Below are 23,522 nucleotides of genomic sequence, written 5' to 3' on the forward strand. Positions count from 1 at the left end.
ACGGTTGTGCCAGCAGTGCCGCCGGGGCTGCGGCGTCGATGACGTCACGCCTGCGGCGTCGATGACGTCACGCCTGCGGCGTCGGCGACACCCCGGCTTCGCGGCGGGGCTGGCCGGGGAGCGAGGCCTCCCGCGGCTGGATCCCGCGTCCCGCGGCTGGATCCCATGGCTGGATCCCCATGGCTGGATCCCGCATCCCACAGCTGGATCCCGAATCCCACGGCCGGTTCCCCACGGCTGGATCCCGCATCCCGTGGCTGGATCCCCGTGGTTGGACCCCGCGTCCCATGGCTAGATCCCACATCCCACAGCTGGATCCCCGTGGCTGGATCCCGCATCCCACAGCTGGATCCCCACGGCTGGATCCTGCGTCCCGTGGCTGGATCCTGCAGCTGGATCCCACGTCTGGATCCCGCATCCCACGTCTGGATCCCGCGTCCCACGGCCGGATCCCACGTCCCACGGCCGGATCCCGCGTCCCACGGCCGGATCCCGCGTCCCACGGCCGGATCCCGCATCCCACGTCTGGATCCCGCGTCCCACGGCCGGATCCCGCGTCCCACGGCCGGATCCCGCGTCCCACGGCCGGATCCCGCGTCCCACGGCCGGATCCCGCATCCCACGTCTGGATCCCGCGTCCCACGGCCGGATCCCGCATCCCACGTCTGGATCCCGCGTCCCACGGCCGGATCCCGCGTCCCGCTGCGCCTCCCTTCTCCTCCACGCGTCGCACCTCCGAGCCGTGCATCCCTCGAGGACACCCGGGGCCGGCTCCATCCGCCCCCTCCGGTTTTCTTTCTTTTTTTTTTTTTTTCTTTTTTTTTTCCTTTTTTTTTTTAAATTCCTACAGATACATATTTTTTCCCCCGCCTCCAACGAGCCGGCGGCAATTCCCGGTGCCGCCGCATCCGACGCCGGCTCGGCTCCCGCTTCCCACGGCGCTGCCTGACGCAGGCTCCGGTACTTCCTTAGGGTGGTTGGGGGTTTTTTTTTTACCCCTTTCTCTATTTTTGTCACCAATTTTTTTTTCCATTCCTTACATCCTTTGCTTCCTTTTTCTCCTCTTTCATTTTTCTACAATTTCATTTCCACATTTTGATATTTTTCCTCTTTTTTTTTTTTTTTTTGCACCTACAGTACGACCTGTTCCTCCGGCTGATATTTTAAACTTACTTTTTTTAATAAACACAACGAGTCCTTCCCGTAGCATCCTTGCACCTCTTGAATTATTTTGTTTTCAGTCAAAACCTTCCTGATTCCAGAGATTCCAGCGACTCCCAATTGTTCCAAAAGTCTCATTTCAGCTTTTTATCCTTTTTCAGGGAAAAAAAAAAAAGTCATTCTCAGCCTTAATTCCGTTTCCTCTGAATTTCTTCCCACGCTTATATATTTTGTATGTAACCCTTTCTGCTTCTTCTAGTGTTTTGTTTTGTTTTTTTAAAAAAAAAACCTTTTAAAAACTTCATTTATTTTCCCCCGAGAAGCCCTCGCTCCCCTGGTAACGGGGGAAAATGGGAGAAATGGGAGAAATCGGGATTTTTAGGCAGCTAAAAAAGCACCGCCACCGCCTTTTCCCGATAGTACCAAAATGCGGCAAATCCTGCTCCGAGGGACAGAGCGAAAGCAAAGACAAGAATCCAGGAAAATCAATAATAATAATAATAATAATAAAAAACTCCACTGTAAACACATGGAAGTTTTTGCAAAGTCCGTGTGGAAAAGGGAAAAATAAAGGAGAAAAAAAAAAAATAAATCAATATTCCATTAAGTGCCTGAAAAATGACGTCACAAAATCGCGTGGTTTTTGCCCAAAAGTATTTTCTTTCTGAAAGCAAAAAAAAATAAAAATAAAAAATAGAAGAAGAAAACCCCGACCGGCTCCATTTCTGAGGAATGACGCGGGATAAGACGAGCTCAGGGAGATGCCGCGGGAGACGGGGATGTGGAAATATCCCCGCGTCCCTCCTGGCAGCTCCTGGGCGGGCGCAGGGCGAGGCGGCGGCATGGGAAGCCCCCCCCCCCCCCCCCGTTTCTGCCTTTTTTTCCCCCAAAATGCTCCAAGGGAGGAGCAGAGGGTGGTACCCGGCTGGGGGTGACGATGACGTGGACCCTCATCCGACGGGGAGCAGAGGGGCGAGGGGGGAGGATGTTCGGGGGGGGCGGGGGCACCAACAGGAGATGCTGGGATGCGCAGTGGGGGGACTGGGATGGAGGTTGGGGTCCCAGTGCGGAGCTGGGGGGGTGCCGGGGGGGTGGGGGGGCGGGGTGGGGGGCGCACCCAGCGCTGGCAGTGAGATCATTAATTGGCCATGAAGGTTGAACAGCCCAGGTGGGAACAAGGGCCCCCAACGATGGGTCTTTGAGGTCAACCCAAGTTGGGTGTTGGGCGAGCGGCTGGGGAGGTTGGGGGAAGGGTGGAGCTGGGCCGTGGCTGGGGATGGACGAGCTCCCTCACCCACAATCAGAGAGGTCATTAATTGGCCACCAAGGCCGAACGGCTCCAGGTGGGATCAAGCCCCCCCCCAACGGTGGGTCTTTGAGGTCAACCCAAGTTGGGTGTGGGGTGAGCGGCCGGGGAGGTTGGGGCTGTGGTCAGGGCTGGAGGAGCTGCCTTATCCCCTAATTAGAGAGATTGTTAATTGGCCACCAAGACCGAACAGCCCAGGTGGGATCAAGCCCCCCCAACGGTGGGTCTTTGAGGTCAACCCAAGTTGGGTGTTGGGCGAGCGGCTGGGGAGGTTGGGAGGAGGATGGAGCCACAGCATAAGGGGAACTCCCGCACCCCCTAATTAGAGCTATCATTAATTAGCCACCAAGACCGAACAGCCCAGGTGGGATCAAGCCCCCCCAACAATGGGTCTTTGAGGTCAGCCCAAGTTGGGTGTGGGGCGAGCGGCTGGGGAGGCTGGGAGGAGGACGGGGCCGCGGCCGGGGCCGGGCACCGCTCAGTTGATGAGGGAGGAGGTCTGGGCCCCCGAGGCGGGGGCCGAGGGGAAGGAGGGGTGGGGGAAGGCGCGGGCAGGGAAGGAGAGGGCCCACGGCAGGTCCAGGGCGGGGCTGGAGAGGGAGGGGATGGGCAGGGGCGAGGGGGAGGCCGGGAAGGAGGGCAGCGAGGGGATGGGGGCCGCCGAGCCGCCCAACGGCGGGGAGAAGGCGGCGCCAGTGAAGGCGCTGGAAGGTGGCAGGGGGTTGCTGGTGGCGGCGGCGGCGGCTTTGGGCTTGTCCCCGGCGTGGGTGCGTTGGTGGCGGTTGAGGTGGGAGCTCCGGCTGAAGCACTTGCCGCACTCGGGACACTTGTAGGGCTTCTCGCCGGTGTGGACGCGCTGGTGGATGGTGAGCTCGGAGCGTTGGATGAAGCTCTTGCCGCACTCGGAGCACTGGTAGGGTTTCTCGCCGAGGTGGATGCGTTGGTGCTTGATGAGGTTGGAGGAGACGCTGAAGCATTTGCCGCAGACGTTGCACTTGTAGGGTTTCTCCCCGGTGTGCATCCGGCGGTGCTTGGTGAGGTCCGACTTCTGGATGAAACCCTTCCCGCAATCGGGACACTTGTAGGGCTTCTCGCCAAGGTGGGTCCGTTGATGCTTGATGAGGTTGGAGCGGACGCTGAAGCTCTTCCCGCAGTCCCCACACTTGTAGGGCTTTTCTCCCGTGTGCATCCGGCGATGCTTCACCAGTGCCGAATTTTGCCCGAAGCTCTTCCCGCATTCGGGGCAGGTGTAGGGTTTCTCCCCCGTCTGAGTCCCCTGGTGCTTGACGTTCTCCGCCCGGTAAGTGAAGCTCTTCCCACACTCGCTGCACTTATGGGTCCTCTCCGGAGCTGGTCGGGCACGGGCACCCCAAAGAAAACTCTTCCCGCAATCGGTGCATTTACAGGGTCGTTCACCGGTGCCGCTCAACAGCCGCCGGCGCTTGTTGGAGGCCAAGAAGCTCTTGCCGCAATCGGTGCATTGGCAGGGCTGCTCGTCGCCGGCGTGGACGCGTTGGTGCCTCTCCAGGTGGGAGCTCTGGGAGAAGCTCTTCCCGCAATCGCCGCAACGGTAGGGTTTCTCACCCATATGGATACGCCGGTGCCGGTCGAGGTGGGAGCTCCAGGCAAAGCTCTTCCCGCAGTCACCGCACTGGTAGGGTTTGCCGGCGGCGTGGCTCCGCTGGTGCTGCAGCAACGCGGCGTTCAAGCCGAAACCCTTCCCGCACTCCCCGCACTTGTAGGGCTTCTCGCCGGTGTGGGCGCGCCGGTGTTTGGCCAACGCCGCGCTCTTGGCGAAGCCCTTCCCGCATTCACCGCACTGCAAGGGCTTCTCGGGGGTTTTGGAGCCTTCGGCGCCGCGGGGAGCCGGGCAGCGGCCGCAGTCGGCGCAACGGCAAGCGGGCTCGCCGGTGACGGCGTGGGTACGGCGATGCCGGTCGAGGTGGGAGCTCCAACTGAAGCTCTTCCCGCATTCGGGGCAGGCGTAGGGCTTTTCGCCGGTGTGGATCCGGCGGTGCCGCTCCAGATGCGAATTCCAGTTGAAACCCTTCCCGCAATCCCCACACTTGTAGGGTTTTTCCTCCAGGTGTAATTTTTGGTGCTTCACCAAACTGGCGCTGGCCGGGAAACTCTTCCCGCAGATGCCGCACTGGCACGGCGCCGCGCCGGCGCCGGCGTGCACCCGTTGGTGTTGGATGAAGGCCGAGCCAACGCTGAAGGTCTTGCCGCAATCGGGGCACTTGTAGGGTTTATCGCCGGCGTGCCGGCGTTGGTGGGTGATGAGGGTCGAGCTGAGACGAAAACATTTCCCGCATTCGGGGCATTTATGGGGTCGTTCGGTCCCTCGCCGGCGCTTGTTGAAGGCTGAACCGAAAGCCAAAGCTTTTCCGCAGTCGTGGCAACGGCTGTGGCCGAGCAAGCTCCGCGGGGGGAATTTCTTGAAGCCTCGGTGGCCCGATTTACCCTGTCGCTTGCCCGATGGCTTTCTGGGCTGGTTCTCTGGTTTTTGGGGACCGTCACCGGGCTTTGTCCCCTCTCCGCTGGTGGGGCTGGTCCCTTTGGGCTTCCCGGCCGGCGTCCCCTCGGCATCCACCTTCTCCAGCTCACCCGGTGGTGGATCTTCCTCTTCGTTCTCACTCAACAACGCATCATCTACAGGGAAAAAAATATGGGGGGTGGGGGTGGGGGGTGTGTGTGTGAGGATCCGGCCCCGCCACCGAAAACCCACCGGTTGGCTGCCCGCCCCCCTCCCGGCGCCGCATGGGCCGGATCCGGCTGCTCTCCCACCTCCCGCGCCCACCACCCCGTGGTTTTGGGGCTGCCAAATCATTCTCCTGATGGTCACCGGCAGCTCCCGGCACCGCGAGCGGCGGCTTACCGGACACCAGCCCCCGCCTCCGGTGCGATTCGGCGAAGGCGGTGATCCGCGGCCAGCTGATGGCGATTTCCTCGGCTAAGGGAAGACAGTTGGATCCCGGTTATAGCTCTTTCCACCCCAAAAATCGTCGCGCCAGGGTGGGGATGGCCAAGGGCGCCGGAGCCATAAACCCATGGTTGGAAATGGCGTCCTGGTTGAACCCCGCCCCCCCCCCAAAGCTCTATTTAAGCTCAATCCTGGTGATTTTGGTGTTTTTTACACCACACGAATTCAGCCACTAATTAAGGTAATTAATTTAATTTTATTCACCTTGAATAATAATAAATGAAGGAGAAATTAGGGGAAATTAAGAACCTCACCCAAGGAGATGACGCTTTCGTAGCTCTCCTGCATCTTGTCCTGGGGGTCCAGGCACGTCCCGGTGCCGGCACCTTTTTTTTTGGGGGGGGGGGCAGGGGGGTCGTCACTGGCCCCTGCAATGCAAAAGACCCCAGTCCCGATATTGGGGTCCACGGCGAGGGTGGGGACGTACCCAAACCGGGTGCCCCCCCCCCGCGTCCTGCTGGATGTAGGGACCATACAAGGGGGTCCCCAAATCACCCTGGGGGTGTCACAGCCGGGTGGCAATGGGTGCTGGGGTACAAATGCCCCCCCCACACACACTTTCCCAGGGTGTTTTGGGGTGCTTCACCCCCAGGGTGCTCCCTGTGGGAAGGGACATCCCCCCCCCCCTCCCCCGGCAGGTTGGGGGGCAGTTAAATAAGGGTTGGGGTGACCCCAGGGAGAGGGGATGGGGATGGGGGGGGGCTTAAATGCAACCGAGGTGAAGGGAAAGGGTGGAAATTAATGGGGGGGGGGTCACGGAAATAAAATTGGGGGGGGATTAAAATGCAACAGGGCTGGAGGGAAAATGAAAATCGCGGCTGAATGCAAAGGGGGAGAAACGGGGGGGGTTGAGGGGGGGTACAGGGGAGGTGGGTGCGGGGGAGGGCGTAAAATGAGAATATAAAGGTGGGGGGGTGCAAGGAAAGGGGGGGGGTTTGGGGTGGGGGATGAAAACACAACGCGGCTGGATGCGGTGGGGGGGGGGAAGGGGAAATCCGAGCGAGGTGAAGGCGGAGGGGGGGGTTAAAATAAGGGGGGGGCGAGGGGATGATGGGGAGCGCCCCCCCCCCATCTAGCGTTGGGGGGGGGTTGGGGTGCGGCCGGGTGGGTCCTCGTCGTGCTCCCCCCCCCCCCATATCCCCGGGGGTCTCCCCCGTTACCTGGTACCGGAGGGATGCGAAGGCGATGGAGCAACGGAGGGTGGGGGGGGTGGGGGTTTGGGGGGGGGGGTGGTGTGTGGAAATTGGGGAGGGGGTGTGTTGGGGGAGGGGGGGGGAAGAACCGAGGGTGGGGGGCGGCGCCGGGGCTGTTGCACGCCGGCTCGGTGAGCCCGGACACACAGGAAGGGGATGGAGCAACCGGGACTGGGGGGGGTTGGGGGGGGCCCCCAGACAGGAAGGGGGGGGGGGGGACACACAGACACACACGGCCACGAGCCGAAGCCACCGGGACCGGAGTCACCGGAGTCGCCTTTGTGGTTGTTGGGGTGTCGCGTTGTAGCTGTGTGTCTCCCCACCCCCCCCCACGCCCCCCCCACCCCCTCCCGGGGTGGCAGGTAACGGAGGGGTGTCCGTCCGTCCGTCCGTCCGTCCCCAGCCCCCTCGCCGGGGATGGGGGGCGCTCCCGGCGCCGCCCGGCTTTGTCCCCGGGAGGGGGGGGGAGAAGGGATGGAGGGAGGGGGGGAGCGGGGATGGGGGGCCGGGGGGTCCCCTCCATCCCATATAGACCCCGTGGGGAGCGGGGATGGGGGGTCGGGGGGTCCCCTCCATCCCATATAGACCCCGTGGGGAGCGGGGATGGGGGGCCGGGGGGTCCCCTCCATCCCATATAGACCCCGTGGGGAGCGGGGATGGGGGGCCGGGGGGTCCCGTCCATCCCATATAGACCCCGTGGGGAGCGGGGATGGGGGGCCGGGGGGTCCCCTCCATCCCATATAGACCCCGTGGGGAGCGGGGATGGGGGGCAGGGGGGTCCCGTCCATCCCATATAGACCCCGTGGGGAGCGGGGATGGGGGGCCGGGGGGTCCCCTCCATCCCATATAGACCCCGTGGGGAGCGGGGATGGGGGGCCGGGGGGTCCCGTCCATCCCATATAGACCCCGTGGGGAGCGGGGATGGGGGGCCGGGGGGTCCCCTCCATCCCATATAGACCCCGTGGGGAGCGGGGATGGGGGGCCGGGGGGTCCCCTCCATCCCATATAGACCCCGTGGGGAGCGGGGATGGGGGGCAGGGGGGTCCCCTCCATCCCATATAGACCCCGTGGGGAGCGGGGATGGGGGGCCGGGGGGTCCCCTCCATCCCATATAGACCCTGTGGGGAGCGGGGATGGGTGGCAGGGGGGTCCCGTCCATCCCATATAGACCCTGTGGGGAGCAGGGATAGGGGCCGGGGGGTCCCCTCCATCCCATATAGACCCCGTGGGGAGCAGGGATGGGGGGTCGGGGGGTCCCCTCCATCCCATATAGACCCCGTGGGGAGCGGGGATGGGGGGCAGGGGGGTCCCGTCCATCCCATATAGACCCCGTGGGGAGCGGGGATGGGGGCCGGGGGGGTCTCCTCCATCCCATATAGACCCCGTGGGGAGCGGGGATGGGGGGCCGGGGGGTCCCGTCCATCCCATACAGACCCCGTGGGGAGCGGGGATGGGGGGCAGGGGGGTCCCCTCCATCCCATACAGACCCCGTGGGGAGCGGGGATAGGGGCCGTGGGGTCTCCTCCATCCCATATAGACCCCGTGGGGAGCAGGAATGGGGGGCAGGGGGGTCCCGTCCATCCCATATAGACCCCGTGGGGAGTGGGGATGGGGGGCCGGGGGGTCCCCTCCATCCCATACAGACCCCGTGGGGAGCGGGGAGAGGGGGCCGGGGGGTCCCCTCCATCCCATATAGACCCCGTGGGGAGCGGGGATGGGTGGCAGGGGGGTCCCCTCCATCCCATACAGACCCCGTGGGGAGCGGGGATGGGGGGCCGGGGGGTCCCGTCCATCCCATATAGACCCCGTGGGGAGCGGGGATGGGGGGCAGGGGGGTCCCGTCCATCCCATATAGACCCCGTGGGGAGCGGGGATGGGGGGCAGGGGGGTCCCCTCCATCCCATATAGACCCCGTGGGGAGCGGGGATAGGGGCCGTGGGGTCCCCTCCATCCCATACAGACCCCGTGGGGAGCGGGGATGGGGGGCAGGGGGGTCCCCTCCATCCCATACAGACCCCGTGGGGAGCGGGGATGGGGGGCCGGGAGGGGGGGTCACCCACCAGGCATGGGACCACGCCACAAACCGGGACCCCAAAACTCTTCCTCCTGCCGGGCGCTGGGACCCCCCCACGCACAGGGGTTGCACCCACCCTCCTGCTGAACCCCAAGCTTCACTGAGCCCCTGGTGATGCTTTGGGGGGGGTGGGGGGGGGGGCTGCGGGATGGAGACGGGGTGGTCTCGGCTTCCCAGGGCCCCCGAACCGCTGGCCGAGGTGTGGGAGCAGGCGATGGATCCTTGGGGGGCTGCTGAGCCGGAACAGACGGTGTTTTTTGGGGGTGACGGGGGGGAGGACACCTACACCCCCCCCATGATGCAGAGTAAGTATCGAGGGGGGGGGTGTGGGGTGTGGGGAGGGGCCCTCATTGTGCTCCAGCCTTGGGAAGGGGCGTGAGCACCCAAATCCTGCGGCGTCCCCCCAAACGGCACCTACGTCCTGGGTCCCTGCGCCAAGGACGTGCCGAGAAGCTCAAAGTTATGGGGTGCCCCAGCCCGGCCCCCTCGCAGGTCCCATGGGAAGGGGGTCTCCATCCCCATGTGCCCCCCTGCCCCCAACCAGCACTGACCCCCATTTGCCCGCCACCTTCCGCTGCCCCAGGGACACCGAGCGACCCCGAGACGGACCCCCCGCCAACGGGCGACCCCGAGATCGTAGAGCTGGATACGACCGCCCTGTTGGCCCACCCCGAGGAGGGTTCACCGGGCGACCGGAGCCCGGCGAAGGAGACCCTACGTTGGACCGTGGTCCAGCAGATCGACTCCCCCGGCGCGGTGGGGGGTCGGCGCGGCGGCAAAACCGGCTCGGGAGCTGGCGCCTTCTCCAACTTCAAGAGCATCATCGTGTTGCAGAAGAGTTACGAGTGCGGGGAGTGCGGCAAGAGCTTCAGTTGCAGCTCCCACTTCAGCAAACACCGGCGGACCCACACCGGTGAGAAACCCTTCCTCTGCCTCCATTGCGGTAAGAGTTTCAACGTCAGCTCCAACCTCTACCGGCACCAACGGGCTCACGCCGCCGAACGGTCGGGTCCACCGGCTCCGCCGGCACGTCCCCGTGGGTTGCCGTATAAATGCGAGGAGTGCGGCAAGAGTTTTCGCCGTAACAAGGAGCTGGTGACCCACCAACGGTTGCACACCGGTCGCTTGCCCTTCCAATGCGGTCACTGCGGTAAGAGCTTCAGTTGGAGCTCCCATTTTGACCGGCACCAACGCGTCCATACCGGTGAGAAGCCCTACCAGTGCCCCGAGTGCGGTAAGCGTTTCAGCCGTAGCTCCCACCTCTACCGGCACCAACGCACCCACGCCGGCGGCCGCTCTTACATCTGCACCTATTGCGGGCGTAGTTTTGGGAGCACCCTCCATTTCGACCGGCACCAACGCACCCACACCGGCCAACGACCCTACAAGTGCACCCTGTGCCGGAAGAGTTTTGGCGATGGGCCGGCGTTGGTCAAACACCAACGCCTTCATCTGGGCGACGGTCCTTTCCGTTGCGAAGAGTGCGGTAAAGCCTTCGGCGCCCGCGCCCAGTACGCCCGTCATCGGCGTAGCCTCCACGGCGGCGGTGAGAAACCGTACCATTGCGGTGATTGCGGGAAGAGTTTTTCCTGGAGCTCCCATTGGGAACGACACCAACGTATCCATACCGGCGAACGACCCTACCAGTGCGGGGACTGCGGCAAACGTTTCGGCCGGACCTCCCATCTCTACCGGCATCAACGTACCCACGCCGGCGGGCAACCCCACGTCTGTGCCGATTGCGGGAAGAGCTTCAACAGCACCCTACACTTCCATAAGCACCAACGGGCTCACGCCGGTCCCCGGCACGCCTGTCCCGATTGCGGCAAGGCGTTTGCCGACGGTTCGGCGTTGGCCAAGCACCGACGGGCGCACGCCGGCGAGAAGCCTTTCCCTTGCCCGCAGTGCGGCCGGCGTTTCGGCGTCAGCTCCCATCTTCACCGTCACCTCCGTAGCCACGGCGAGGAGGAGCCGCCGGAGGAGCCGCCAGATGAGCTCACGCCTCGTTAACCGGGGGACGGGGAGAAGGGGGGGACGTAGGGTTGACCCCCTGGGTGGCTCCCGTCCCACCACCACTGCCGCGGGGTGCCTCGGGTAGCCCCCACGCGTGATGGGTGCCACGGGGATGGGCGCTCCCAAGCCGGTGATGTCCCCCGGTGGCACCAACCCTGGCCCCGAGGACGTAGTTTTTGTAGGGTAGAGTAGGAAGGTAGGGTAGATAGGGGAGGATGGAGGTGGCGCTGGGGGGGGCCGAGTGGGAATTGGGGGGGGGAGGGTCCCCTCCGGAAAAATCAGACCTAATCCTGCCAATGGACATCAGGACATCCCAACCGTGCTCCTTCCCCATGCATAGTCCAGGAGAAACTACCTCCATGGGTGTTGGGGAGATGACGCTGAGCGGCCGGGGAGGCGCCGGGAGGGGAAGGGAATGGGGTTGGGGGGTGCGGGAGGTCCCACCGGCTCCTTGCCAAACTCAGAGACACCCCAAAATATCGGGGGTGGCTTCATCCCTTGACCGTCCCACCTTCCCCACGCTGCCAGCCTTGACCAACACCCAAAGCCTGAGCCCTCCCAGCCGCGGTGGGGGTGTTGATGATGCCATCTACTAAATGAACACCATTTGGGGCAAAATATGCCGATTTTGTGGCTTTGTTGTTAAGAAGCAAGCCCGGGCGTCCAGCCTCCGGCGGTTCCCAGCCACGCGCCGCGGTTCGGCTGCCGGCGATGCTTCGGCGCGGACCTGGCATGGGCGGTTTATTTAATATATTTATTGTATTTATTCAGCGGGAGGGAGCCCACCTGCGGTTGGAGGAACCCAACGTGTTGGGTTGAGTTGGAGGCTGTTGGGGACAAGAGCTGGGACGAGGGTTTGTCCCCGCGGGTGCTCACGGCTTCTCTTGGGTTGTTTGATCAACCACCATGCAGAGGGAGCTCATGGTGGGAACCCATCGGTGATGGGGAAGGAGGTAGCACCACCCATTGCTGGAAAGAAACCCCCAGGAGATCACGGGGAGCATCACCTTGCGGGTGTTTCTCAGTTGTGAAGAGGTGAATCCTTGGGGTGAACCTCGGGGGGGTGGGAGCGAGACACAAATCCGGGGGTTTCCTGGCGGTTTCAGGGTCGCGGCCGTGCCGGCTGCCTGGTCCATCTCTTCCCAAGATGAGCAGGAGCTGTGTTTGTTTTGTGAATAAAAATAGACTAGTGCAAATGCCGGCGGGTGGCTTCTCCTTCTCCCTGGAGGAGCTGCGACTCCCAGCTCTTCCCGTGCGGAAAACCGGAGGTTTGGGGTGGGGGGGGTGGGTCACCTTGGGTGGGGTGTCCAAAAGAACCCCATCATGGAGAAAGTCAAGCAGCCCGGCAGCCTGCACCGGTTCACGGTCTGGTGGTGACGGTGAGTCACCTGCCGGGAGGTGAAAGGTTGGGGCTACGTGTCCGTCCCCCCGCAAAATGCCCCATGCTTTTGAAGGTCCCCCCTTCCAAGAAATGTCCCACGCCGACATTTGGTTGTCCCAAATGGACCCACCCCCAAGCACCCACAAGCCGCCTGCTTTCACTGGGTCCAGGAGGATCTCCATGGAGGAGGATCCTCTGCCTTCATTGGGTCCAGGGGGATCTCCATGGAGGAGGATCCTCTGCCTTCACTGGGTCCAGGGGGATCTCCATGGAGGAGGATCCTCTGCCTTCATTGGGTCCAGGGGGATCTCCATGGAGGAGGATCCTCTGCCTTCATTGGGTCCAGGAGGATCTCCATGGAGGAGGATCCTCTGCCTTCACTGGGTCCAGGGGGATCTCCATGGAGGAGGATCCTCTGCCTTCATTGGGTCCAGGGGGATCTCCATGGAGGAGGATCCTCTGCCTTCATTGGGTCCAGGAGGATCTCCATGGAGGAAGATCCTCTGCCTTCACTGGGTCCAGGAGGATCTCCATGGAGGAAGATCCTCTGCCTTCATTGGGTCCAGGAGGATCTCCGTGGAGGAGGATCCTCTGCCTTCACTGGATCCAGGAGGATCTCCATGGAGGAGGATCCTCTGCCTTCATTGGGTCCAGGGGGATCTCCATGGAGGAGGATCCTCTGCCTTCACTGGATCCAGGAGGATCTCCATGGAGGAGGATCCTCTGCCTTCATTGGGTCCAGGGGGATCTCCATGGAGGAGGATCCTCTGCCTTCATTGGGTCCAGGAGGATCTCCATGGAGGAGGATCCTCTGCCTTCACTGGATCCAGGAGGATCTCCATGGAGGAGGATCCTCTGCCTTCATTGGGTCCAGGAGGATCTCCGTGGAGGAGGATCCTCTGCCTTCACTGGATCCAGGAGGATCTCCATGGAGGAGGATCCTCTGCCTTCATTGGGTCCAGGGGGATCTCCATGGAGGAGGATCCTCTGCCTTCACTGGATCCAGGAGGATCTCCATGGAGGAGGATCCTCTGCCTTCATTGGGTTGAGAGACCTTCATTTGGTCAAGAGAGGATCTCCACAGAGGAAGATCCTCTGCCTTCATTGGGTCCAGGAGGATCTGCCCCAAGGGCATCCCCCCACACACCCTCGAGCTTTCAGGGGGCCCAGGGGAGGCCTGGGGACCCCCAAATGGGGGGCAGCAGCCTCCTCTACATGTGTGGCCTGCACAGAGGGTTACCCCACCCCATGTCACTGCACAACCCTGCCTGCTACGGTCTCCTGGTGTGGAATCTCCAGTGACTACCACTGTGGTTGAGCTTCAGAGGAGATTCCATTCCCCAGTTTCCCAGGGTCGTGGCCCCTGGTTTCCTTGGGATGTGAGCATCTCCTTGGGCACCTCCTTGGGCATCTTGGGCATCTCCTTGGGTAACTCCTTGGGCATCTCCTTGGGCATCTTGGGCATCTCCTTGGGTAACTCCTTGGGCATCTTGGGCATCTCCTTGGGTAACCCCTTGGGCATCTCCTTGGGCATCTCCTTGGGCATCTTGGGCATCTCCTTGGGCAACTTCTTGGCTATCTCCTTGGGTAACTCCTTGGGCAACTCCTTGGGCGTCTCCTTGGTCATCCCCCTGGGCAACTCCTTGGCCATCTCCTTGGTCATCCCCCTGGACAACTCCTTGGCCATCTCCTTGGGCATCTCCTTGGGTAACTCCATGGTCATCTCCTTGGGTATCTCCTTGGGCAACTCCTTGAGTATCTCCTTGGGCATCTTGGTCATCTCCGTGGGCAACTCCTTGGGTAACTTCTTAGGTGTCTCCTTGGTCATCCCCCTGGGCAACTCCTTGGCCATCTCCTTGGGCATGTCCTTGGGCAACTCCCTGGGTAAATCCTTGGGCATCTCCTTGTTCATCTGCTTGGGCATCTTGGTCCTCTCCTTGGGTATCTCCTTGGGCAACTCCTTGAGTATTTCCTTGGGCATCTTGGTCATCTCCTTGGGCATCTCCTTGGGCATCTCCTTGGGCATCTCCTTGGGCATCTCCTTGGGCATCTCCTTGGGCGTCTCCTTGGGCAACTCCTTGGGCATCTCCTTGGGCATCTCCTTGGGTAACTCTTTGGGCATCTCCTTGGGCATCTTGGTCCTCTCCTTGGGTATCTCCTTGGGCAACTCCTTGAGTATTTCCTTGGGCATCTTGGTCATCTCCTTGGGCATCTCCTTGGGCGTCTCCTTGGGCATCTCCTTGGGCATCTCCTTGGGCATCTCCTTGGGCATCTCCTTGGGCGTCTCCTTGGGCATCTCCTTGGGCATCTCCTTGGGCGTCTCCTTGGGCATCTCCTTGGGCATCTCCTTGGCACCCCTGGAGCAAGGGGGCCGCAGCGGTAACCCCTGAGGCTACTTGTGCCCCCAACTCTGGAGGCTGATGGATTTGGGGCTCTGCGCACCCCCGTGTTTGACCCCCCTTAGAGGGTCCCACAGGGCACCCACAGCGAGATGGGACAGAGTAGGGGTGCAGGGGGCAGCGGGGCGAACCCACCCTCCAAGCTCACCCCTCCGCACCACCCCATCCAACAGCATCCCTCGCTAGGGATTCCCCGGTGTCTAATACAGCGGTTGAGCTCCCGTGGCGGGGGGGGGGGGTGAGGGGGGGGTGGCACCGGTGGCGGGAGGAGGGGTGGAAAGCGGACTCCGGGGCGGGCTCGGGGGCGGGGGGTGTCGGCGTGGGGGGGGGGGATGAACCGGAGGCGGGGGCCGCTAGAGGGCCCTGGCTGGTGCTGGAGGAGGAGGAGGAGGAGGAGGAGGAGGAGGAGGAGGAGGAGGAGGAGGAGGAGGAGGAGGAGGAGGAGGAGGAGGAGGAGGAGGAGGAGGAGGAGGAGGAGGGCGGCCGCGGCTTCACTGTATCCGGGTCACACGGGGAGCCGCCTCCACCGGGACCGGTGCTCGGCGAGGAGAGTCCCCGGAGCCCGGGGGGGAGCCCCGGGGAGCCGGGTTGTGCCCCCCCTGCCGCAGGTAACGGGGGGTCCCCCCCATAGCCCCCCCACCCCCGCACCGGGCTGCTCGCTGGTTGCACACCCTCCCCCCACCCCTCAATGGGTGCCCCAAATTCTGCAGGGGTGGAGGGGGAGGCTTGTGTCCCTGGGTGGGGGGGGAAATGGGGGTGCAGCGGGGAGAAGCTATGGGCACCCCAAAGAGCGGGTGAGCACCCCCTGGGCACCCCAAAGAGCGGGTGAGCATCCCCTGGGCACCCCAAAGAGCAGGGGTGCACCCCAAAGAGCGGGTGAGCATCCCCTGGGCACCCCAAAGAGCAGGGGTGCACCCCAAAGAGAGGCTGAGCATCCCCTGGGCACCCCAAAGAGCAGGGATGCACCCCAAAGAGAGGCTGAGCATCCCCTGGGCACCCCAAAGAGCAGGGGTGCATCCCCTGGGCACCCCAAAGAGTGGGTGAGCACCCCCTGGACATCCCAGAGAGCGGGTGAGCACCCCCTGGGCACCCCAAAGAGTGGGTGAGCATCCCCTGGGTACCCCAAAGAGCAGGGGTGCACCCCCTGGGCACCCCAAAGAGCAGGGGTGCATCCCCTGGGCACCCCAAAGAGTGGGTGAGCATCCCCTGGGTACCCCAAAGAGCAGGGGTGCACCCCCTGGGCACCCCAAAGAGCAGGGGTGCACCCCAAAGAGCGGGTGAGCACCCCCTGGGTACCCCAAAGAGCAGGGGAGCACCCCCTGGACACCCCAAAGAGTGGGTGAGCACCCCCTGGGCACCCCAAAGAGCAGGGGTGCACCCCCTGGGCACCCCAAAGAGCGGGTGAGCATCCCCTGGGCACCCCAAAGAGCGGGTGAGCACCCCCTGGGTACCCCAAAGAGCCGGGGAGCACCCCCTGGACACCCCAAAGAGCGGGTGAGCATCCCCTGGGCACCCCAAAGAGCAGGGGTGCACCCCTGGGCACCCCAAAGAGTGGGTGAGCACCCCCTGGGCACCCCAAAAAGTGGGCATGCAGCTCTGGACACCCTGGGTTTGGGGTGCCCAGCCCTGGAAAATTTGGGGAGCAAGAGGGGAGACACACAGAGCCCCCTTGTCCTTGTCCTCAGCCCCTCCATAGAAAAAAGGGGGGGTACTGGGGTGCTAACAGGGATGGGGGGTGTCTCTTGCCGTTGCAGGGGCTGGACTTTTGATTGTGGGGTGACACCACCCACCTGGAACCCCCCCGTCCCCCTACCAGGACCCCTCATCCCCCATTTTTTGGGGCCACCATGCAGGAGAACTACGAAAACGTGATTTCCTTGGGTAAGGGGCGTGGAGGGACGCCGGGATATCGCAAATTTGGGGGGCGTTTAGGTCATTTTTGGGGTTCCCCTGTGCCGTTGTCACCCCACATGTAGGTTGGGGACACCCTCATGGGACACTGCCACGGATCTGGGGGGGCTGTGAGCATCCTGTGGACTCAGGGTGGGTTTTGGGGGTGGCGGGGGGCCGGTGACCCTGTGCTGCCTCAGTTTCCCTTGCTGTGATGGGTTGGTGCTGGTGGAAGCCTATTTTTGCCTTAAATATGGAGCATTTCACCCCAAAACAGAGGGACTTTTGATGCGGGGAGGGGTGGGGGGGTTGAAATGGGGTGACGGAGCCCGTCACCGGGGCGTCTGGGCGCCTGAGGACCAACCTTCTTCCCGGCAGCGGAGGAGATCGCCATCAGCTGGCCGCGCATCACCGCCTTCGCCGAGTCCCACCGGAGGCGGGGGCTGGTGTCGGGTAAGTCTTGGGGTTCAGGGGGGACACCCCCCCCTCAAATTTGGGTGAATCCCTTAGGGTTTTGGGGAAACCCCCCCCCCCCCCCCAAATTTGGGTGAATCCCTTAGGTTTTGAGACCATCCAAATTTGGGTGAATCCCTTTGGGTGTTTGGGGGACCTCCCAAATCAGGGTGAATTCCGTAGGGGTTTGGGGGGCCCCCCCAAACTTGGGTGCTTCCTTAGGATTTTGGGGGAACCCCCAAACTGGGGTGAACCCCTTAGCTTTTGAGGGAACCCCAAAATTTGGATGAATTCCTTTGGTTTTTTGGGGGAACCTCCAAATTTGGGTGAGTTCCTTAAGTTTTGGGGACCCCCCCCAAAATTGGGTGAATGCCTCATTTTGGGGGATTCCCCAAAATTAGCTGAATCCCTTTGGTTTTGAGGGACCCCCCCCCCCAAATTTGCATGAATTCCTTAGGGTTTTGGGGACCCCCCCCAAATTTGAGTGACTTCCTTAGTTTTTTGGGCAACCCCAAATTTGAGTGAATTTCTTAGCCTATTGTGAACCCCCCCCCAAAATTTGGGTGAATCCTTTAGGTTTTGAGGGACCTCCAAAACTGGGTGAATTCCTTAGGTTTTGGGGGATCCCCAAAATTGAGTGAAAACCTTAGGTTTTGAGGGAACCCCACCAAATTTGCATGAATTCCTTAGGGTTTTGGGGACCCCCCAAGTTTGAGTGAATTCCTTAGGTTTTTGGGGATCCCCCCCCCCAAGTTTGGCTTAATTCCTTGGGGATTTATGGCCCCCTGAATTTGGGTGAATCCCTTAGGTTTTGTGGGACCCCCCCCAAAAAAATTTGGTGAATTCCTTTGGTTTTTGGGGACCTCCAAATTTGGGTGAATTCCTTACGTTTTGGGGGACCTCCAAAATTGGGTGAATTCCTCAGGTTTTGGGGATTCCCCAAACTGGAGTGAATCCCTTAGTATTTTTTAGGGGACCCCCCCCCCCTCAAATTGGAGCAAATCCTTTAGATTTTTGGGGACACCACAAATTTGGGTTAATTCCTTAGGATTTTGGGGGAACTCCCCCTAAATTTGGCTTAATTCCTCAGGTTTTGGGGTTTTTTTTTAATTTTTTTTTCCAGGCGTGGAAGCAGAGGGGGAACAGGGTCAACCGGAGCCCACCCAGATCCAACCCTCGGCAGGGGCCGGCTCCAGCGATGGGGGGGTGAACCCCGATTTACGCCGCCAGTTGGGCCTGATCCTGCAAACGGCCGGCAGGAGCCAGGTGGAGAAGATGCTGCGGGAGTTGGTGCGGGAGCAGGGGCAGGGGGGGAAGCGCCGGAACCGCAAGAAAACACCCAAGGATGGAGGTAAATTTTGGGGCGGAGAGTGGGGGGGATTCTCCCAAGATCCTCTCTGAAACCCCTCCGTTTTGGGACCATCCCATGGGAAATGGGTTTGGGGGTTTGGTGCTTTGGGGGCTGGTTTTTTTTTCATAGCATTAGGGACCGATTTGGGTCGGAAGGAACCTTTGAAGGTCACCTACTCCACGGCCAGGGTCATCTTCGACCAGATCAGGCTGCTCAAAGCCCCGTCCAACCCAACCTTGGACCCTTCCAGGGATGGGGCATCTCCAGCCTCTCCAGAAAACCTCTTCCAGTGCCTCCCCACCCTCAGCCTAAGGCATTTCTCCCTTAGATCTAACCTAAATTTACCCTTTTTTAGCTTAAAACCGGTCCCCCTCGTCCTATCGCGACGGGCCCTACCAAAACCTCTGTCCCCGTAAGGATTGAAGGGCCACCACGAGGCCAGGAGCCTTCTCCTCTCCAGGCTGACCAGCCCCGGCTCTCCTTTCATAGCTTTATCAATTAATAGCTTTATCAATCAATATCTTTATCAATCGTTATCAATTAATATCTTTATCTAATCACCCTTCTCTGGACGAGGGGATCCAGGGCGCCCTCAGGGAGTTTGCAGGTGACACCAGGTTGGGTGGGGGGTGTCGATCTGCTGGAGGGCAGGGAGGCTCTGCAGGGGGGCCTGGGCAGGCTGGATCCATGGGCTGAGCTCAGCTGGGTGAGGTTTAACAAGGCCAAGTGCCGGGCCCTGCCCTTGGGTCACCCCAACCCCAGGCAGCGCCCCAGGCCCGGGGCAGAGGGGCTGGGAAGTGCCCGGCGGAGAAGGCCCTGGGGGTGCTGGCTGACAGCCGGCTGGGCATGAGCCAGCAGTGCCCGGGTGGCCAAGGAGGCCACCAGCCCCCGGGCTTGTGTCAGCACTGCTGTGGCCAGCAGGAGCCGGGCAGGGATGGGGCCCCTGTGCTCGGCCCTGGGGAGGCCCCACCTCGAGTGCTGGGCTCAGGTTTGGGCCCCTCGGGACAAGAAGGGCCTTGAGGGGCTGGAGCGTGTCCAGAGAAGGGCAGCGGGGCTGGGGCAGGGTCTGGAGCACAAGTGTGCTGGGGGGCGGCTGAGGGGGCTGGGGGGGTTTAGCCTGGAGAAGGGGGGGCTGAGGGGAGCCCTTCTCGCTCTCTGCAGCTGCCTGAGAGGGGCTGGAGTGAGGGGGGGGCTGGTCTCTGCTCCCAAGTCACCAGTGACAGGTGAGAGGGAACGGCCTCAGGCTGCGCCAGGGCAGGTTTAGAGTGAAGATTAGGAACAATTTCTTCACCAAAAGCGTTGTCAGGCCCTGGCAGAGGCTGCCCCGAGAGGTGGGGGAGTCACCGTCCCTGGGGGGGGGGTTCAAACACCGCGCAGATGCGGCCCTCGACATGGTTTAGGAGCCCTGGTAGCGTTGGGTTGACGGTTGGACTCGATGACCCCAGAGGTCTTCTCCAACCTTAGTGATTCTGCGACCCGCTCCGTGTCCGTCTGGTCCTGAGGACCCCCGGCCGCAGGGCTCCGGGTGGGCCTCGCCAGAGCCGCGGAGGAGCATCACCACCCACCCGATTCCTGACCCATCAATTCCATCTCTCGCCAACTTAGAAGGATGTTGTGGGGGACCATGTCAAAGGTCTTCCAGGAGTCCAGCTCGATGACGTATCCCACGTTGGGGGGGGGCTTAAAATTAGTTTTAGGGGGGTGTTGTGCCGGGAGGGACTCATGGTTTCTCACTGCGGTGCAGGCACCGGCGCCGGGAGCGGGACGGAGGAGGATTCGGCACCGCGGGACGGCGAGGAGACGGCGCTGGAGGATGCCGATCAACGCCAAAGCGGGGGGCAAGCGGCTGAGCCCCCCATCGCTGGTAAAGGGAATGGGGGCAAGAAGGGCGGCGCGGCATCGCCGGCATCCCGGGGCAGTTGCGCCGAATGCGGGATGCGGAACCGGTCGCAGAGTCCGGTAAAGCCGCGACGGTGCTCCGAGTGCGGGCGGCGGTGTCGGCAATCGGCCCGGCAGCCGGAACGCGGCGGGGAGAAGCCGCACCGGTGTGGTGACTGCGGCAAAGGCTTCAGCCGAGGGTCTAACCTTGCCCAGCACCGGCGTATCCACACCGGTGAACGACCTCACCGTTGCGGCGATTGCGGCAAAGGCTTCATCCAACGCTCTGACTTGGAGCGGCACCGGCGGGTGCACACCGGCGAACGGCCCTATCCTTGCGGCGACTGCGGCAAACGGTTCAGCGTCAGCTCCCACCTCGACCGGCATCGCCGTACCCACGCCGGTGGACCCGGTCCACCCGCCCAACCCCGCACCCGTCCTCGACCGCCCCCGACGGAGGCGTCGCCGGCTCCTCACCGTTGCCCCGAATGCGGTAAGAGCTTCGCCCAACGCTCCGCCTTGGCCAAGCACCGTAAGACCCACAGCGGCGAACGGCCTCACCGCTGCGGCGACTGCGGTAAGAGCTTCAGCCGAGGCTCCAACCTCACCCAACACCGTCGCATCCACACCGGCGAAAGGCCGTTTGCTTGCGGCGATTGCGGCAAAGGTTTCATCCAACGCTCCGACCTGGAACGGCATCAACGGGTACACACCGGTGAACGACCCTACACCTGTGCCGAATGCGGTAAGAGCTTCAGCGTCAGCTCCCACCTCGACCGGCACCAGAAGATCCACGCGGCCGAACGGGCGTCCTACCGTTGCCCCGAACATCTAGCCGGCTTCTTGGCCGCTCACCGTCACGGTCGCCTCTTCCAATGCGCCCAATGCGGGCGGTGTTTCGGCCAAGGCGCTGCCTTGCTCAAGCATCAACGCGCCCACGGTACCGGGGGAACCGCGGGGCAGCCCCCCAAGTGCCCAGATTGCGGGAAGAACCGGGGTGGCACGGTGGGGTTACGTCCCCGCGGTCAGCAATGTATGGATTGCGGGAGGGAATCGGATACCGGAGACGGTGAGATGACGCCGGCGGCGCCGCCGGAGAAACCCTATAAGTGCGGGGAATGCGGGAAGGGTTTTGGGCAGCGGTCGGCACTGGTTAAACACCGGCGTATCCATACCGGAGAGAAACCCTACGCCTGCGGGGACTGCGGGAAGGGTTTCATCCAGAAGTCGGACCTCACCATCCATCGCCGGATGCACACCGGGGAGAAACCTTACCGTTGCGGTGAGTGCGGCAAATGCTTCAGCGTCTCCTCCAACCTCATCACCCACCAACGCACCCACCTCGGCGAGAAACCCTACCAGTGCCCCGAGTGCGGCAAGAGCTTCATCCAACGCTCCGAGCTCACCATCCACCAGCGCGTCCACACCGGCGAGAAGCCCTACAAGTGTCCCGAGTGCGGCAAGTGCTTCAGCCGGAGCTCCCACCTCAACCGCCACCAACGCACCCACGCCGGGGACAAGCCCAAAGCCGCCGCCGCCGCCACCAGCAACCCCCTGCCACCTTCCAGCGCCTTCACTGGCGCCGCCTTCTCCCCGCCGTTGGGCGGCTCGGCGGCCCCCATCCCCTCGCTGCCCTCCTTCCCGGCCTCCCCCTCGCCCCTGCCCATCCCCTCCCTCTCCAGCCCCGCCCTGGACCTGCCGTGGGCCCTCTCCTTCCCTGCCCGCGCCTTCCCCCACCCCTCCTTCCCCTCGGCCCCCGCCTCGGGGGCCCAGACCTCCTCCCTCATCAACTGAGCGGTGCCCGGCCCCGGCTGCGGCCCCGTCCTCCTCCCAGCCTCCCCAGCCGCTCGCCCCACACCCAACTTGGGTTGACCTCAAAGACCCATCGCTGGGGGGGCTTGATCCCACCTGGAGCTGTTCGGTCTTGGTGGCTAATTAATGATCTAATTAGGGGATAAGGCAGCTCCTCCAACCCTGACCACAGCCCCAGCTCCATCTTCCCTTCCCCCCTAGCCGCTCGCCCCACACCCAAATTGGGTTGACCTCAAAGACCCATCGCTGGGGGGGCTTGATCCCACCTGGGCTGTTCAGTCTTGGTGGCTAATTAATGATCTAATTAGGGGATAAGGCAGCTCCTCCAGCCCTGACCACAGCCCCAGCTCCATCCTCCCATCCTCCCCAGCCACTTGCCCAACACCCAACTTGGGTTGACCTCAAAGACCCATCGCTGGGGGGGCTTGATCCCACCTGGAGCTGTTCGGTCTTGGTGGCCAATTAACAATCTCTCTAATTAGGGGATAAGGCAGCTCCTCCAACCCTGACCACAGCCCCAACCTCCCTGGCCGCTCACCCCACACCCAACTTGGGTTGACCTCAAAGACCCATCGTTGGGGGGGGGGGCTTGATCCCACCTGGGCTGTTCGGTCTTGGTGGCCAATTAATGACCTCTCTAATTACGAGATAAGGCAGCTCCTCCAACCCTGACCACAGCCCCAGCTCCATCCTCTTCCCTTCTTCTCCAGCCGCTCACCCAACCGGAGTTGACCTCAAAGACCCATCTTGGGAGAGAGCTTGTTCCCACCCAGAGCCGTTTAGCCTTGGTGGCTAATTAATGAGCTAATTATGGGATGAGGGACCCTTGCTGCAGCCCCCCGGCTGCATCCTTCTCCCAACCACCACAGCTGCTCGCCCAACACCCAACTTGGGTTGACCTCAAAGCCCTGGGGATGTTGTTCCCACCTGAAGCCAGTCAGTTTGGTGGCTAATTAATGACCTCTCTAATTAGGGGAACCCTGGCTGTTGCCCCAGCTCCATCCTCCTCCCAACCTCCCCAACCACTCGCCCAACACCCAACCCGGGTTGGCCTCAAGGACCTATCACTGGGTGGGGGTGGGGGGTGGGGTTCTTCCTGCCAGGAGCTGTTCAGCCTTGGTCTCTAATTAACGATCTTGCTAATTAGGGGATGGGGAAGTCTCCCCTCCCCCCACCATCCTCCCAACCTCCCCAGCCGCTCACCTGCCACTCGGCCTGGGTTGGCCACAAAGCCCTGGTTTTGGGTGGGGGGGGCTTGTTCCCACCCAGAGCCATTGGTCACTAATTAACGATCTAATTAGGGGATGGGGGGACCCCTTCCCCCTTCATTTTTTAACTCTTTCAACCAAATTACCACCTTTTCACAGCAGGAAGACACATCGCCTCCCCAAGCCACCATCCCCATGGTGGAGGGGAGGGGACAGCACCCACTGCCACCCCCAATTTTGGGGCAGAAGGAAGCGAATAAAATCAATTCCCCACCTAATTATGATGATTTTTTAAACTGACTTTTCCCACCTTTTTCTCCTCCCAGTGTATTTTTAAAGCACGACCCAAAATTTACCAAATTAGTCCTAGGCGGGAACAGGTAAAAACTGAAACATAAAATGGTCTTTTTAGGGTTTCCC

At 62.2% G+C, this 23,522-nt stretch overlaps 2 protein-coding genes across 2 annotated transcripts; one reads left to right on the top strand and one right to left on the bottom strand.

Moving 5' to 3' along the window:
• Positions 1 to 2,188: 2,188 nt before the first annotated feature.
• Positions 2,189 to 5,812, bottom strand: LOC135317597 (zinc finger protein 345-like). Its single transcript, XM_064473920.1, has 3 exons — positions 5,705 to 5,812; positions 5,346 to 5,420; positions 2,189 to 5,119 (listed from the first exon to the last, which is right to left on the bottom strand). The coding sequence occupies exons 1-3, from the start codon at positions 5,736 to 5,738 to the stop codon at positions 2,946 to 2,948; spliced, it is 2,283 nt and encodes a 760-aa protein (XP_064329990.1). The 5' UTR covers positions 5,739 to 5,812; the 3' UTR covers positions 2,189 to 2,945.
• A 2,833-nt stretch (positions 5,813 to 8,645) lies between these two features.
• Positions 8,646 to 22,091, top strand: LOC135317515 (uncharacterized). The gene is made up of 9 exons (XM_064473807.1): positions 8,646 to 9,022; positions 9,301 to 10,722; positions 12,185 to 13,219; positions 13,456 to 14,490; positions 14,870 to 15,118; positions 16,278 to 16,391; positions 16,779 to 16,853; positions 17,977 to 18,204; positions 19,949 to 22,091. The coding sequence occupies exons 1-9, from the start codon at positions 8,866 to 8,868 to the stop codon at positions 21,874 to 21,876; spliced, it is 6,243 nt and encodes a 2,080-aa protein (XP_064329877.1). The 5' UTR covers positions 8,646 to 8,865; the 3' UTR covers positions 21,877 to 22,091.
• Positions 22,092 to 23,522: the final 1,431 nt, after the last annotated feature.

Source organism: Phalacrocorax carbo, chromosome 26 (assembly GCF_963921805.1).
Source record: "Phalacrocorax carbo chromosome 26, bPhaCar2.1, whole genome shotgun sequence".
NCBI lineage: Eukaryota > Metazoa > Chordata > Aves > Suliformes > Phalacrocoracidae > Phalacrocorax > Phalacrocorax carbo.